Here is a 16,498-nt window from a genome sequence, read left to right on the forward strand (position 1 = left end):
GTATTCCACAGTTCTCCCTCTCAAAATGTGTATGTTTACAGTTGTAGACAAGAAGATAACACATCAGTGCAACTAGGGACCACAACTGAGGACTGAATTACCCTCAAAACCAGCCAGTTTTCTCAGAAGTCAGGTCTAAACTACCAATTACTACCTATATGCCTGGTCAATAAGGTTACTTACCTTTTCTCACGTCACTGTCAGAGACAAGCGTACGTTTTTAATCTCCCCATCACATGTCATTATATGGGCAGGGAAAAACACGTGCTGTGCATTGGAGATGAGACTGAATCAGCACTGCATCTATGAGGCAGGTAACATCCAAACTATGGTACTGCTCCAAAAGAAAGTGAAATGACTTTCTACACTGCGCCTTGCAGTGAAGGGGGGAAAGCTCAGTTGTTTTTAGGCTGATGATGGCATTTTGAACACCAGCTTTCTGACAAAATTGAAAGGATCCATGTGATTTTTACAGCCCTCGGAGCTTGTGTTAGGAACACTGACGTGTCCAGTCAAAACACCTGACAAAGCAGGGGCACCTAAACCACCCTGCAGCATCAACATGCATTCTCCATCAACTGTCCCAGCAAGAGCTTTTCCATCTGCTTTTACACTCCAGGAAGTTCAGGTGCTCTGCCATCACAGCCTGACCCCAACACAGACCTTTTCTAACAGTCTCTTAATGTCTCTCTAGTCCTAGACACGATAGAGGAACAGAGCATGGATTAGGACTATTCCTGATCTTTGTTTGTCTGAGAGAGAGGAAATAAAAAAACAAACTCTTTTTAAATAGGTACCATATAGTAAGCTAGCCAATTAGACTAACCAGCATCACTATAATTGTTTGGGGCTTTTTTTAATAGGAAAAATTACAGATGAATAAAGTAAAAGAAAATCACAAAAAGCATACCCTACCAGACAAGCTTAGCCAGTTCTACATATTTTATTGCTGCTCTTGAAATACAGGGCATGAAACTACTGTTCGTAAACATGCAGATGTTTCCTCCACCCAGACTGGCTTGTAAGGCACATAGTCGAGATAATACTACTGACCGCAGCCTGTGCAGGCATTTTAAAGAAGTGGGAATCTAGCTACTTATCTCTGTTGGAAGAATATTTACTCACAAAGAACATCTATGCACACGTGTATACACTGTTACTATATAGCTCAACTACTTTTTTTCCGTGGTGCATGAGTAGCACATGCAGCTGCAATCTGCTGCAGCTCATCATTAACAAAAGAAAGTCAAGCTTTTTACAACCTGAAATCTTCATAGCATAGTGTAGTTATCTCTGAAAATGCAGCAGGATCAGTGTCACCATAAAGGTGCTCTGGAAAGCAAGGGGGTAGTGCTTTGTGTCAGGTCGGATGGGGCTTTAGGTAACCTGGTTTAGTGAAAGGAGACCCTGCCCACGGCAGGGGGGTTGGAACTTCATGAGCTTTAAGGTCCCTTCCAACCCAAACCATTCTATGCTTCTATGATTCTAATGCATTGCTGATCTAATCTGTGGGTGGTTTTTAGGCAGACAAAACTTGGCCAGACAATTCAGATTGGGCTTTTAATCAAGACCTTGCCTTTGTGCTTCACAAACAAAACATCCTAGAACACTGGCTCAGTACTGACTCAGAAGAAAAACACACCTAAAGATTCAACTTAAGAAACAGCTTTTTTTAGTGTCTAGATTTTCAGAGAAGTCTAGCCACTTCAGCCTCTGTTCAGTTCATCAGAAGTGCCACACTGATTCTGTGTAACTGTACACTGCTTCTCTGGGGTGCCAAAATCAAATTTGGAACAGACTATTACATAAATGAACAATTAGTAGTTGATAATAGTCTAGATACTTTGAAATACTCTGCAATGTGCTAGTACCCAAAAAGTACACAAATCATGGTCCACTGACATCTTAAGTGATGACCTGTTTCTAGTCTTTTACTGCTGCCAATGGGAAAATGCCACATGGCAAGAATGCAGGACAATGCAAAAAGCAAATGGATACTCCTTCTCTCCCCATGATGCCTCCTTCCCTACTACATCTCTGGACCGTTAAGTAAGGGCTAATGAATAGTTTATGCCATATATTCAACCTAGCACTGCCAGCAGGAACAAAGTGGTAGGGCACACAACTGTGTTTTACTGCAGTGATGCTGGAACATCACTGAGCCATAATTTCTGTGTGACACTGTACCTGAATCTCAAACATCTCTGGTGACCATTTGTAGTGAAATGTACCTCAACACTGCTGATTCTTGAAATCCCCTGCTCAAATATGGCTATAAATACACTAGGAAACAGAAAAGGCAGTAATATAAGGAATTCTCTTCATGCTGCCTTTGACATCACAGTGTTTTACTGATGCAATGTTCCCAGATACCAAGAATCAAAAAGTTTTAAATATTCCACTACTTTCTTCTCATTTTACATTTTCACTGCTAACATATCAGATGTTCTGATTTCAGAATGGGGAAAATTTCATTGCCTCATTTAATAAAGAAGGCATTACCTACGCAGCACTGTGTTATCATTAACTGATCATAGTAAAACACAAATGTTGTATACATTCCAGAAACGCTCAATGGACCTCTGATTTCCCATTCTGCATGAAAAGTCACATGCAGAAAAAAAGAGAAAAAAAACCCCAAACACTGGAAAAATGATATAACAGTACATATCACGGTGAAAAAAATTACTGAAGCTTAAAGGTGCCTTCCATCACAAATACAGCAGTAAAATCACATAAAGAAAAAAAGAGGAGAGGCAGGGCAGTAGGGAGAAACAGCAGAAAAAATCCTCACTCATTAGAGAAAGAGATTATTTATCTCAAAAGTGTTAAATTGAACTTGCTGCAAAATTGATCATACCTCTCCAGACTCGGAAATACCCTACAGCAACTATTGATCAAGAGCAGTGAATGTGCTACAGAGCATGTTTATGTGCCATTCAAAAAAAAAAAAAAAAAATTAAAAAAAAAAGAAACCAAAAAATCAAGAGGGAAAAAGAACTAAAGTGTGTTTAAAACATATTTAACTTCAAAGCACACTCAACTGCTGAGCTAATAATCGCATGAGTTATTGCAGCAATGTGTATGAGGATAGATTATCTTCAGAAAAACATACCTGGCTAGATTGAATGCATCATCAATCAAGCCTGCTCGATTACTGACAGAGATAACCTGTGAGGGGCAAGCACAAAAATCGAACCATTTAGGCTGATGAAACAGTGAAAGTTCACCTATCAAAACAGATTTTAGGGATGAGAAGGGGAGCTTACCTCATGGTTCCTTGTTAGCTGATTAATTATCAGCCTCCAATTCCTAATATCATAATTAACTCTAAAGTAGCCGGTCTGGTTGATGTTCCCCAGCAACCAACTTGCCTCTTCCAAAGCAGGAATTCTGTGGTGTTCTGGAAACAAAGGACAAGATGGGAAGGAAAGCTGGTTTTACACTTCTTTGTTAAATTCTCTCTTTCTGTAAATATCCATGAAGGCAGAAAAATTAATTTAAAGACTAACAAAAGCATTATGTTGGATTACTAATTTCATTTATCTGTTCTGATGTAGACAGACACCAGCTGACATTCCTATGGGGGCCTTTCAACCACAGAAAACTCCCAGGGTGTTTTTTTACTGGCAAATAGTATTTATATGAGAGGTGACTATTTTAAGTCTGGTACCCTGTCTCTGACCATGCTAAAATAGCTTTCTACAACCATAACTCCAATAATTCAATGGATGTGCTATACAGAGAAAACTAAACCTGGGATTAAAAAATAAATAAATTCTTAAGTGTTTCTTCATGTACTTTATACTGGATTTCAAATTAAAGTATTTCCAGCTGTACAGCTTCTAGCTACTAACCAGTGAGATGCTCCCCTTTAGAGCTAGACCAATTAACCTTATATCAACTATAATGTTCTTCCTCTTTCGTCTCTTTTTTAATTAATCACTTTAGGGCTGAAAGTCTAAATTTATTTTAGTATTTGTGCAGCCAGGCAGTCCACAACTATTTGAAGGGCTAGGGATTTCAACAACAAGAATGCTCTGAACTCACAACACACAATTTTTTCACTATGGAAAGCATCATCATGGAATGATGCCTCAGGCTTTGTTGTCTCTGGAAGGAGCCTTCAATCTAGTAAATTATTCTGACAAAGTCTATCATGAACCAGAGCTCACAAAAAATTCAGCAACATTTTTCTACTATAAGTAGTTTGTACATGGTTGACAATAGAAACAGTATTATGCATTTTTTAAAATAATAAAAATAAAAGATAAAAATATTTCTTTCAAAAGTAATTCAATCAGGAATTGTTTGGTGTGCATGAATTCCGTGAAAGTAACTAATGGGAAAAAAGTTAACAATACAGCCTTCACAATTCATACATAGCATTTAGTACCTAGACTTACTAAAGAAAATTATTTCAGCCTTTCTCATATAAAAGTAATTTCTGAGAAAATAACAGATTACTAGGACTGCAGATAAAAGTTGTTATGACTAAATACCTGTAGCAAAATCACAACTGTATTTTAAGGTGCAAAAAATAAGAACAGCAAGAACCCAATCCTAAAAACACTTAATTATATGTTTAGCTTTAAATTAATGGATTTGCATCATGCATATGAATTCAAATAAAAAGCTGAAGGGTTAAAAAAGAAAATAATCTCCTCACTCACATAGTTGTGACATCATTAAGTTCTCTTAAAAGTACACTTCTTAGAAATATTAACCCCAGAATAACTCAGTTGTTGACTATTCAATTGTTCTTGGTATTTTAGTGTTTGTCTAACTGACTCACACCAGTTCAATTCAATTACTCTATATAATGACTGAGAAAAAGAAATACAGACCCCTGGTTTTAGTTAAAATATTGACTACATCCATATAGTTATCTGTGATGAAGTGCCAAGCAAACACATTCTTTAAGATCCAATGCATCCCGTAGAAATGAGACTGAGAAAACCAGAATTAAGTCCTGTAACTCTGTGAGCTTCCCAAGCATTCATACTGTCAAAGCACTTAAGATACTTTGCCACACAATCAATTTGGAATAAGGTTTTAACACCGGGTGTCCTTCCTGCCACAGAGGTCTGTTAAACACTGGGCTATATAACTCAGTTTTAAGCACACTCTCTTAGACTGCTATACTGAAATTGCTCCTCTGTTTAAATCCTTTTTTTCACTGGATCTGAAGTCAGAATCACACAGTTTCTCCAGCCTACTTATAATGGACTTGAAAACTGGCTTCTGTGTAAATCACTGAACCTTATAAAAGAAAAACATTACTGTAGAAATACCGTAAAAGACTGTAACAATTTACAGCACAGTGATAATGGCACTTTCTTAGAACCAATTTGTATCAAATATCTGTCATAAAACAGGGAGAGAAGGAATCTGAATCTGGATCTACACAACCCTGTTTAATTTACGTTTAATTAGGTGAATACAACCTCTCACCCCTAAATCTCACCTATCTCAGTTCCTTACTGTTCTAGGTTCAGCAGTAGCAGTCATTTTTCTCCTTCTTAGTAGCTGGTGCAGCACTGTGTTTTTTACTTTCAGCCTGAGAACAATGGGATAACACTGATGTTTTTAGTTGCTGCTCAGTAAAGTTTACTGTGACCAAGGACTTTCTGAGTCTCATGCTCTGCCAGGGAGGAGGCGAAGCTGGGAGGAAGCAGAGACAGGACACCTGACCCAAACTAGCCAAAGAGGTATTCCATTCCACAGCATGTCATGCCCACTATATAAACTGAGGGCAGTTACCGGAAGGGTTAGATCACTGCTCAGGTCGGGCTGGGTATTGGTCGGCAGGTGGTGAGCGGTTGTATTCTCTTCCCTTGTTATTTCCCTTACCATTATTATTATTGGTGGCAGCAGCAGTGGTTTGTGTTATACCTTAGTTATGGGACTGTTCTTACCTCAACCTGTGGGAGTCACATTCTTTCGATTCTCCTCCCCATCCCTCTGGGGGCAGGGGGAGGAAACATGGGGGAGTGAGCAAGTGGCTGCATGGTTCTGGGTTGCCGGCTGGGCTTAAAACCATGACACTTACCAACCCAGTGGGATACTTAAAAGCAACAGCACAAATATCCATTTCTATATCTAGGAGAGACTGCTGAGGGAAATGACAACTTGTACAGTTTCTCTGGCTCTTGAGGGGCATACTGCCATGTGGGGTCAGGAGCAGGCTGCTCATGTCTGGTAGAAAATTCTACCACTTTAATGTAGTACTGCTTTCCACCTATGCTTTTCTGTTGTAAACTAACCCTTAAATGCCACCATCCCTGAAAGTAGCTACTTGTAACTGGATAATCCCTGTACCTCTAAGATACTTAAAAGCGTACCAAATGGGCTATGAGCTCACATTAATCAATAGATACATCAATAAATACATGAAATGAAAATTTTCAAAATTGGATGTTATAAAATTTTCATTATTTTTATTAAATTTTGATCTCTGAAATGATGAAATACTGAATGATACCTGTCAGTCAAATATGACAAGTTCTAAATAACCTATTTCACAAGTAATGGCTGTGCAACACCTCCAACACATACTGCTTTAATGAAGAAAAGTATCTTTTCAAATCTTGATGGCATTATTGCTGTTGTGGTCAGTTTAAATCCAGCCATAACCCCTTACTATTATATTTCAATAAGACTACTCATGTCAACCTTCTCCTAAAATACATGACAGGAATCTTACGTGCCTTTCCAGCTCATATAAGGAGGCAGTTATTTTAAGGGACTGCCTGATGCATGTGCCTTACATAGCTCTATATAATTTACTGGAATTTGATGCTTGAGTCTGTGGAGTCTCATGCCCTTGTGTAAAAGAAATTCTTTCTTTTGGTGATTACAGCACTGAAAATTTCTATACACCTGGGCAATTTCTCCACTTACCATAAACACATTTATTAGTTTCCTGTTAGAAGTATTACAGTTACGGAAAATGTAGTCATTCCGTGTTAAACCCTACATTAATCCAATCATGACTTTCTAAACAACAACAAAGATTTCATTTGGGAAGAAATCTGTCTTCAAAGGCTTTAGTTTGCCTCTCAGAATTCAATCTACAATAGATATACAATTGCACTTCAGATTAAATGATTTTTTTTTTTACTTTTCTTCCATCAGAAAGAGTTTTCCATGGTCATGTTTTGTCTGGGTGCCTCAAAAAGAACATAGCTCTGAAACTTCTAGTTTTGCCATATACATATAGGAGACATTTAGGGAAATGGGTTTTATGATATTTGTTTTGAACTAAGAAAATCAGTTAGGGTCTGATTCTAATTTTCCCTGCTCTGGAAGTGTGAGGCAGCCCTCCAGCTGGTCCTAAAAACAGATGGCTTGAAGTTCTGAGCACTCCCAACTCTCCAGCAACTTCAACTCCATCAAAGCTAGCAGGAAAGATTGAAGCCTGCTCCTTTGCATGGCAACATGAGTACCTTGTGAGGCAGGTCTGGGTGAAGGGCATCCCTCTGCAAGACACTACTCCAATGCTGACAAAAGCGTGGGCTAAACACAGCCCTACTACAGTTTCAAGGGTTAGAACCTTGGTTGTTATTTTATCTTTCCATTTCATACAACCCTTAGCATACTAGGAAATTGGTTTATGCTGGTAGACTTCCTACTGGGACAACTGACTCCATTTTCCTGCAAAAACAATTGCACAAGAGTAGCACAACTTCATGCCAAGAACAGCAAGTGAAAAATTTCTGACAAAAAAAAAATATGTTCCATGAGGAATTTCATCACAGTATTTTATGAAAGAATACCGGCTTTAACTAAATTCTGCAAATCTTATTGCAAGAACTTTTCATATAGGGGGAAGACAAACCAGGAGAAAAAGTTAGACTCATACAATCAACTAGATTGGAAAAGACCTTCAAGATCATCAAGTTCACCAAGATTTTTCTATCTCACTTGAAACATCTCCATGTTGGAAAAAAAATGCTTTGGTGTAGTGAATAACAATAAATGGAGAACACCAGTAAATACATCTCACATACTTTTTGCTCAGACTACCCTTCCACCCATTAACATTCCCATATGATGGAACTGCTGATGTCTATGGTGATACAAAATGTAAGGAGCAGCCTTCTCTTAGGATCATTGCTCAGCTGTTGGGATAATGGGAATGATTCTGCCTCACTCTGTCAAAATCAGATTGCAGGTTTTGTATCCCTGGTCCTCACTATAGCTGGCTAAAGTTATAAAGCAGGACCTATATATTTATTTTACTTACTCCTGCTTTTGAAAGCCAAAAGAGTGGAGTCTGGAAGCAACACAGGTCAAGCTCAGCAGCTTTGTCTCAAAAAAGAAAAGAAAGGATATTTTTCTGATCCTGTACTAATGCTCTATTCCTCAGTGGGCAGCCAGCAAACCACAGCTCAGAAGCAGCTGTCTTCTACAAAGCACTTTGTGGAGAAGAACCACTGTCAAGGGGCTTACAGCTGAAGTACAGATTATCTAGCAGGAGGTGGGGTAATACAGTAAGTTGGGACTTGCTGTTTGGAAGGCAATTGCCCTGTTGAACTTTCTTTCCCCCATCTCATGGCAAACCTGTGGAGACACTAAGAGTCTGAATGAGAGCAACTTTACCAGAGTCAGGAAGGTCTATCAGAGGAATATTTCCCAGGGACACAAGAAGACAGTCAAGATACAGAAGGTGGAAATGGAAAGGGCAGGGAAGCAAACTGAAAAGCTGCATCAGTCTGTTCAGCAGCACTTGTTGAATTGCATGGGCATATTTCCCACCTGGAGCTTGAATGCCAGAACAGTCGGGCCCAGGGAATAGCAAGCATGCCTATGTCCAAAGCCTTGCTCACCTGTTTTGACGTGGATGCTAGCTAAACCTCCTCGCTTGAGGTTAAAGCCCTTCTCTTGGATTTGCAGAAATGTGACAGGTGAGCCTCTGCTTACATACTTAGTACACCGCAGCAATCGCCAAGACCTTCCCTCAAGTCCTGCTAAGCAGTTGTGGGGATGGGCTGAATTCAAACCTGGTCCTTGACTTTTTACCCACTATTGATTTTGGGCTGACCCCAAAACGCTGTGGACATTGTGTTCATGCATCATTACAGAGACCACAAAAGAAGCAACTTATGTAGGAGAAACAGAAACAAGCCAGGGACTATGACAGAGCAGAAGTTTTGTCAACACTGATGATTTCCAGTGCCAGTGAAATCATTTATTCTTCAGCACACCTACAAGACTGTAGCACAAAGAGCATTGCAGCCATCTTACTGTGATGTATCTGACCTCAGCACAGATAGGAAGGCTAATCATGAGATGTCTCCTTCATCACTGGTTTAATTTTCAGAGGTTTAATAGATGTCACCCGCCTGAAGCAGAATGGTCTCATTCATGGATACAGGGAGTGAACAGGGAAAAAGGTGGTGGTGACATATCTGTGCAACGCTGTGACAGCAAACGAGACAGCTCCACTTCACATGCCCTGACAAACTGAGCCAGTAAAAGGGTCATCTGATGGCCAGTGTATGAACTGGTAAGTGGGAAAATGTTTACATGAATGCTACTGCTCACTGGGCAAGGAGAAGAGGGACTCACAGAAGCACTTGGAAGATGAAAACCTTCCAGCACTATGACTACATACTTTCCCCAAACAGGTGTGGAGAGCTACACTGAATATGAAACATCTTGGAGATAATGTATGTTGTCAGACAAGTAGCCAAGGCCTGGCACTGTCCTCTCTACAGGATTTGTTGCAAAGGACAAGGAATTAAATCTCAAAAAGACACTGCATAGTTGTAATTTCCAGAATCCCTTCACCTTGGTGGTGTAAAGAGTAGATAGAATGAGCTCTGTTGCCAGCGGTTGGGATGATCTACAATCATCTGAAATAACCCTGCTTAGCATATTGAACAACCAGTGAGTTGCTTGCCTCACTATCTCTAGTATGTAACCAGACACAGCCAACACAAGTAGAGAGCAGCAATCCAAGCATCCCATTTGAGTGGCTCTCACAAGACTGAACAACAGCCTCTTACCCCTTGTTCATGAAAATTCCAACTGGCATCCTACAGTACTTTGATGAAGTCACAGACACAGTAGTAGAGAGGATGCAAAAAACCAGTAATTCTCTCTTTTGTCCTGGAGGCACATGGACGAAGAGACTCTTCCATCACCAAATCACTATACCTGGTGAACTCTAGTGCAAAGCAGTGGGTGTACTCCCCTGGGAAATTGTTATTTAAACTACTGCAAAGAGAAGAATATTTCTTCATGGCAATAAATGTAGCTATTTCAAAGTTGCTGTGGTTTCATTTCTCTCGGATAACACACAGATAAGGATAATTTTATTGAAAAAAAGTGGTATGTCAAGGTATCACAATAGTAGTCGTTAACTTGGATCCTCTTCATTACTGGCAGCTTAAATGAGTTATGTGACTGGAACTACATGACAGACAACAGACAGCTGTTCATCGTCTCCTATCCACTCTTCAGGTTACACTGGAAGCTTCTTTAGTACATCAGTTTAGTCAACAAGAAGGAAATGCCAGCTCCTTCCTAAAGAGGGCATGGAAACCACACTCATGAACAGCATTTCCTCCAAATTTGATTTGTGTATCCACATTCAATTGCACTCACATAAAGAGTAATGTGACCACTCCTAATCTGGCAAATATCCTCTGGAGTAGTTTGTTTCACCTCCAGCTTGCAGAGATTCCCACACTACTCACTGGGACAACAGTGAAACTGTGTCCTCTGCACAACAGAAAGTCTTCAGGATTCTTCACATCCACAAGAATCAGTCTTGGAAGTCATCCTTTCCAGTCTCAGAATCCTCCCACATCCCCATGAAACAAACATACCAGCTGCAGAAAATCTCCAGGACTATCACAAAATCATCTATACCAGCCCCAACACATAACAGTACATACAATGACTCACACACTGAGTACGTCCAGGGGTGTTCTTACTGAGTTTTTATGTTGAGGAATTCTCCAGCTGAGCTAAACAATAAGTAAAAGCAAGAGGACATCCTTGCTATAGTCATAAGTTTACAGTCTCACTTTCAATGAGGCACAGCAAATGAATGAGTGAGTAAGTAATGAGGAAGGACAAGGATAATGACAACAGATCACAATGGCATTGATTCACTACACAGGAAATTGATGACTCAAAAGGTTCCTCTTTAATTTCTATATAGCAGCCACCCCAAAATCATTGCTCACACTGGTCATCATTAATTTGTTGACTCCTTGAAAGCATTCCAATAGGAGCAGTAGATCTTAAAAGAGTGGGTAGAGGTTTTATGGACTTGTTCCTCCACAGCACTCTGCAAGTGAAAGGCAATAAGGATGCAACTGTGCAGATAATCATGACACACTGAATGTTCAAGGCAGGAGCACAAGGAAGGAGGCATGCATGTGCAACCTAATGAGATGAGATGAAATGAAATGATCAACTCTCTCTGGTCAGTGGGAATATTTCTATTAACTTAAATGAGTGTTCAATCAAGCCCCATAGGACAAAAGTAGAGCAGGTCATTACGGCAGATTGTGAAAGTGCAAACAGATTTTGAACTAGGTGTTAATATTAAAAAGTATGGCTAATGTGATATATTTCTGCAAAGTGAGGCAGCATTTGTAAAGCCCATGTGCCAAAGGGATGCATGGATCCTTCTTTTCCCTTTCATATAATAATTTTATTCAAATTTCCACATTCCTTCCCTCACTCTCTTCAATTCTAGTCCAAAACTGTCAGCTGATGTGGCATGAACTCCCAAGAAACAGATTAATATTTCACAAAATGTCTATAACAGGATTCCTTTTTTAGGTGAAAAAAACCCACTGGTATCTATACCTAGCTGCCCTTAGGACAATAACTATTATGAGATGTAGGAACTGAGGAGGAAGAAAATAAGTAGTAATGCACTTTCGAGGTCCAGCATCTGGTTATCTAATAGAGAGAAGAAATACTTTGATAGATCAATAAAGAACTTTTTTAATGACAGCAAACATTTCTTAGCCCTGGTTTCAACTATGGATTAGCATTAAAAATGCTACAGTTCTAAATACTTTGCATTTACTAGGTCATACTCATCAGATGCTTTGCTATAAAAATATTACATTTAACTTTCACCAATCTATAAAGTGAATTGCATTCATCAATGATTTGATATGTGTTGCTAAATATAAAATACTTAGCACTTAGGTACACATTTCTATGTAAACGCTTTTCATTATACTCTCTAACTTCTGTGATAATTATAAATCCTTCTTGTTACTCATCCTTCATTCCTCCTCCCTCCCTTCCCAAGTCTCCTTTCTTTGTAATTCATTTCAAGTAGCTAAAACTGGGTGCAGAGAAACTAAACAATTATCTAGGATCAATTCCAAAGAAACAGTTGAGGAAAACACAAGTATGCTTTATGAGATTCCACTGGGAGGAAAGTTTATTTTTACCTGATTTGTTAGACACCCATATAATTGCCTCTGATGAGATGTGGCTCGTATTTCCTACTGCAATTGTTAATGGAATCTGCCACAAGTAGCTGCAAGACAAAGGAGGGGGAATCTAAGAACAAAAATACTGTACTGATTCTTCTCACAGCAATCAGGGATCATGTCATAGAAATCAAAACACAATTTCAGTAGCAGTGTTAAGATGTGGATTCTATCAAGTTACTTTGATTTTGAAATGCATTTGCTATTAGCGATAAAACAATGAAAAAGTCATTCATCTTAAAAAAAACTAAATTATATTTTACATTTTTCACACACTATCATCATAATGGGACTCTTTTTCAAGGCTTTCCTAATTTAACAAAGTGATTCACAAAGGAGGAAATAATGATTTCCCATAGACAGAACACTTTTTTATATTTATTTAGAAAAAGAGAATATCCAGGTAAAATATGCCTTGATTTATAGGGACCTCAAAGTTTAAAAATAACATACTCTTCTAGTAACTTCTTAGAAAGCTATGATGGGCTTTCATAGCTCCTGGTTTATAAAAACAAAACAAATGGGATGGCAATCCACTTCTTTCCACCATATATTATCACTTATGTGTATCAAGCTGGACAAAACATTCCATGTGGATTTGGAGATATGCTGGTATAATCAGACCCCAACTTCCTCATAGGGTATCACAAATTATTTGTTATTTATAATTTATAGGTTATAATTTACTTAAGTCTCTTATCTCAAGAAACAGGAATTGACTATATGAAGTCAAGGGATGAATTTCTGTGTCTTCATCACCACCTTTAGTCTTGAGCTCCCAATAGTATCATTTCACCAACCAGTGAAAGTGCAACATGTGATTTTGTACACCAGTCATGGGGAAGTACTCAGTAATGGTACCAGCGGTACCTTTGTCGAGGGAGTCTGTGTGCATTCAAGCAAGGCGACATGGCAAGAGAACAGCCCCAGCTTAGGTAACACCTTATGCTACCACTTTGATACCAAATAAGTATATCATTTCAGATTGATCACATTAAGATAATGCAAGGATGAGTGTCAGCAAGTTCTTGATGTTGACATCAGCTTCTCTCCCACTAATACACAAAACCAAAACGAGCCTATGGTACTAAAAAGATAAGTTTGCTCCATTCTGCTTACCCAGAAGCCTTCTCCACTGAACTACATACACCACTCAAATGTGCCACAACTGCAGTGCTAGCTTGAAAGGCCTCACTTCTGGGGGGGGTTAGGGGAAAGAAAGACCCCTGTCCTGCCAACCCTGCTGCCACACTTGGCTCCTGGCTCCCCACCCATTTGCAAAGAGCCCCCGTACACAAAGAAGTTTGCAGCACTTGGAACAGCACTGTGTGTGTCAGGAAACGCTTATCTATACAGCAGTGATTCAGTAGAGAGGGGGAGATACTTGGAAAACTACATAGCTGAAAGAGCTACGAGTGACACTAGAAAGAAAATATGACATTTATTGCCATATGGAGAAAATAAAAAGGCCCCATGTGATTTTGGGTTCTCCGAATGTTGTTATTATGACACACTGGGAAAATTACTAAACCTGCTCATGTTATGAAGACAAACTCCACATGAGCACATGGTCTGACAGACACTTTGGATAATTAAGCTATGGCATTTGAAAATGCTACTGCCTTTATCAGTCTGCCGACTCCTTGTGCTGGTCATTACCACCCCTCCAGAACACAGCTAGCAGAACAGGATGTCTCTTGGTGCATTAGCTTCTCCAGTTCTCAGTGTGGGGTTGGAAGACAAAGTTAGCTTCATTGTTGGCTCAACTAATATTCTGGAGTATGAACTGGAGTAACAAAGTGAAAACGTGTTGTGCGTGTCCTACTGCTTCAGCTTCAGCAGCGGTTAACTTCTGGGTTTGACAGGCGAGGGCACTGAGGAGATGCTGCAAAAGGATGTACCAGAGTGCGTCCTAGTAAATGCACTTACTAGACAACTAGCAGTGTTTTAGAGCCTGTTAAAAAAAACTTTTAGGAGATAGAATCCTCTTTAAAAATACATCCAGTTCTAAAGAATTCTCCATAATGAAAAAGATGCTGGCAAACTGTTATGAAGAAAAATTAGACAAAATTAAGCAGATGAAATATAACAAGGGAAAGTGTAGAGTCCTGCATCTGGGCAGGAACAACCCCAGGTTCCAGTATAGGCTGGGGAACGACCTGTTAGAGAGCAGTGTAGGGGAGAGGGACCTGGGGGTCCTGGTGGACGACACGGTGACCATGAGCCGACATTGTGCCCTTGAGGACAAGAAGACCAATGGCATCCTGGGGTGTATTAGAAGGGGGGTGGTTAGTAGGTCGAGAGAGGTCCTCCTTCCCCTCTACTCAGCCCTGGTGAGACCCCATCTGGAATATTGTGTCCAGTTCTGGGCCCCTCAGTTTAAGAAGGACAGGGACCTGCTGGAGAGAGTCCAGCGCAGGGCAACTAAGATGATTAAGGGAGTGGAGCATCTCCCTTATGAGAAAAGACTGAGGGAGCTGGGTCTCTATAGTTTGGAGAAGAGGAGACTGAGGGGTGACCTTATTAGTGTATATAAATATATAAAGGAGGAGTGTCACGAGGATGGAGCCAGGCTCTTCTCAGTGGCAAACAATGATAGGACAAGGGGAAATGGGTACAAACTGGAACACAAGAGGTTCCACTTAAACTTGAGAAGAAACTTCTTCTCAGTGAGGGTGACGGAACACTGGAACAGGCTGCCCAGGGAGGTTGTGGAGTCTCCTTCTCTGGAGACATTCAAAACCCGCCTGGACACGTTCCTGTGTAACCTTATCTAGGTGTTCCTGCTCCGGCAGGGGGATTGGGCTAGATGATCTTTTGAGGTCCCTTCCAATCTCTAACATTCTGTGATACTGTGTGATAAGGATTGTACGTTATTTGAAAGATTAGGAACTTTGGCATATGAAAAAAATTAAAACCTGCATTTGCATGGTATTTTTATGACTCTTGGGATAACTCATACTGAAGAAGTTAAACTGCAAAATAAAAGATACGGAGAGCTGCTCATGTACCTGTGATTTAAAAACATACATACACATACACCAGTATTTGTGTAGGAACATACACATGGACACCTGTTATTTTGGGAAAGAACTTCATAGGAAGATAATCTGTAGATTCAAAATCTATACAGCAAAGTTTTTTGTATTACCTTATATTATTTTATATTACCTCCAACTAGGTAAATCCTACCGAAATGAGGACATATCCTACTCTGAAAGGTGATGCAGCTGTGGAACAGAATTCTCCTGCCCTCATGAACATGTCTGCAAGAATTGAATGCCTATTTATGTAGAACACTCAGCCCCTGGGTGAAACGGAGCTATGGAATGGCGTGTTTAATCTGCCTGAAATGCTGCTGAGCTTCAGAGGTATCCACGCATGTCTCTCTGGATACAAATATGATCACCTCAAAAGGGAGCTAAAGGCAGACCAATTAATTGCAGGGAAACTAAGGGCTATTTCAGGAATTTAAGAAACAAACTCTAAGGATGATAAGGAGAGACAAAAAATTGGAACAGACATGGTAAATATGACCTGTGCTGAAAATAATATTGTTAAGTCATAAAAGTCTTGAAGAGAGGCAGGAAAGGGGGGATGTTGTTTAAGGTAGTATAAAGAAGCATTTTATCGTTGATGTATAAGTGAGAAACCGTTAATAGGAAATAGCTAAATTTGGATAACATGCACAAGGAATGCAAATGTATTGGTGAGTTTTTGTTGTTGTTTTTTTGGTAGCACCACCTCAATGCATAATACCAAAGTGTGTTAGCATCTCCATTCAGTTTAAAGAATAGTCAAAGGGACTTCTTCAATGAAGTAGTACAATTTTGCATCTGCCAAGGTACATGCAATGCTAGAAGCTAGCTAATTATGCTCTACTTGGATTATATAGATTTTTTTTTTGTGTTGAGCATTACATATTGATTATGTAGCCAGTATTAGTGTACTTTCTCTCTCACAGAAAGCGATAGTATTTGTGATGAGTACTTGTTTATGCCTTGACTTCCAACAGATAAGAA

At 39.6% G+C, this 16,498-nt stretch overlaps 1 protein-coding gene across 1 annotated transcript in view; it reads right to left on the reverse strand.

The window, feature by feature from the left end:
- The window catches only part of TRHDE (thyrotropin releasing hormone degrading enzyme), a 215,131-nt gene that overhangs the window by 41,839 nt on the left and 156,794 nt on the right, over nt 1-16,498 (reverse strand). The window contains exons 10-12 of the mRNA XM_061367998.1: nt 12,435-12,523; nt 3,270-3,403; nt 3,116-3,171 (exon numbers count right to left, since the gene is read on the reverse strand). Coding sequence (XP_061223982.1) covers nt 3,116-3,171; nt 3,270-3,403; nt 12,435-12,523 — 279 coding nt within the window. The remainder of the gene's footprint in view (nt 1-3,115; nt 3,172-3,269; nt 3,404-12,434; nt 12,524-16,498) is intronic.

The sequence above is a fragment of the Neopsephotus bourkii genome, unplaced genomic scaffold (genome assembly GCF_033783945.1).
Source record: "Neopsephotus bourkii isolate Nb327-2 ecotype Australia unplaced genomic scaffold, CSIRO-AGI_Nbou_v1 NB_1423, whole genome shotgun sequence".
NCBI lineage: Eukaryota > Metazoa > Chordata > Aves > Psittaciformes > Psittacidae > Neopsephotus > Neopsephotus bourkii.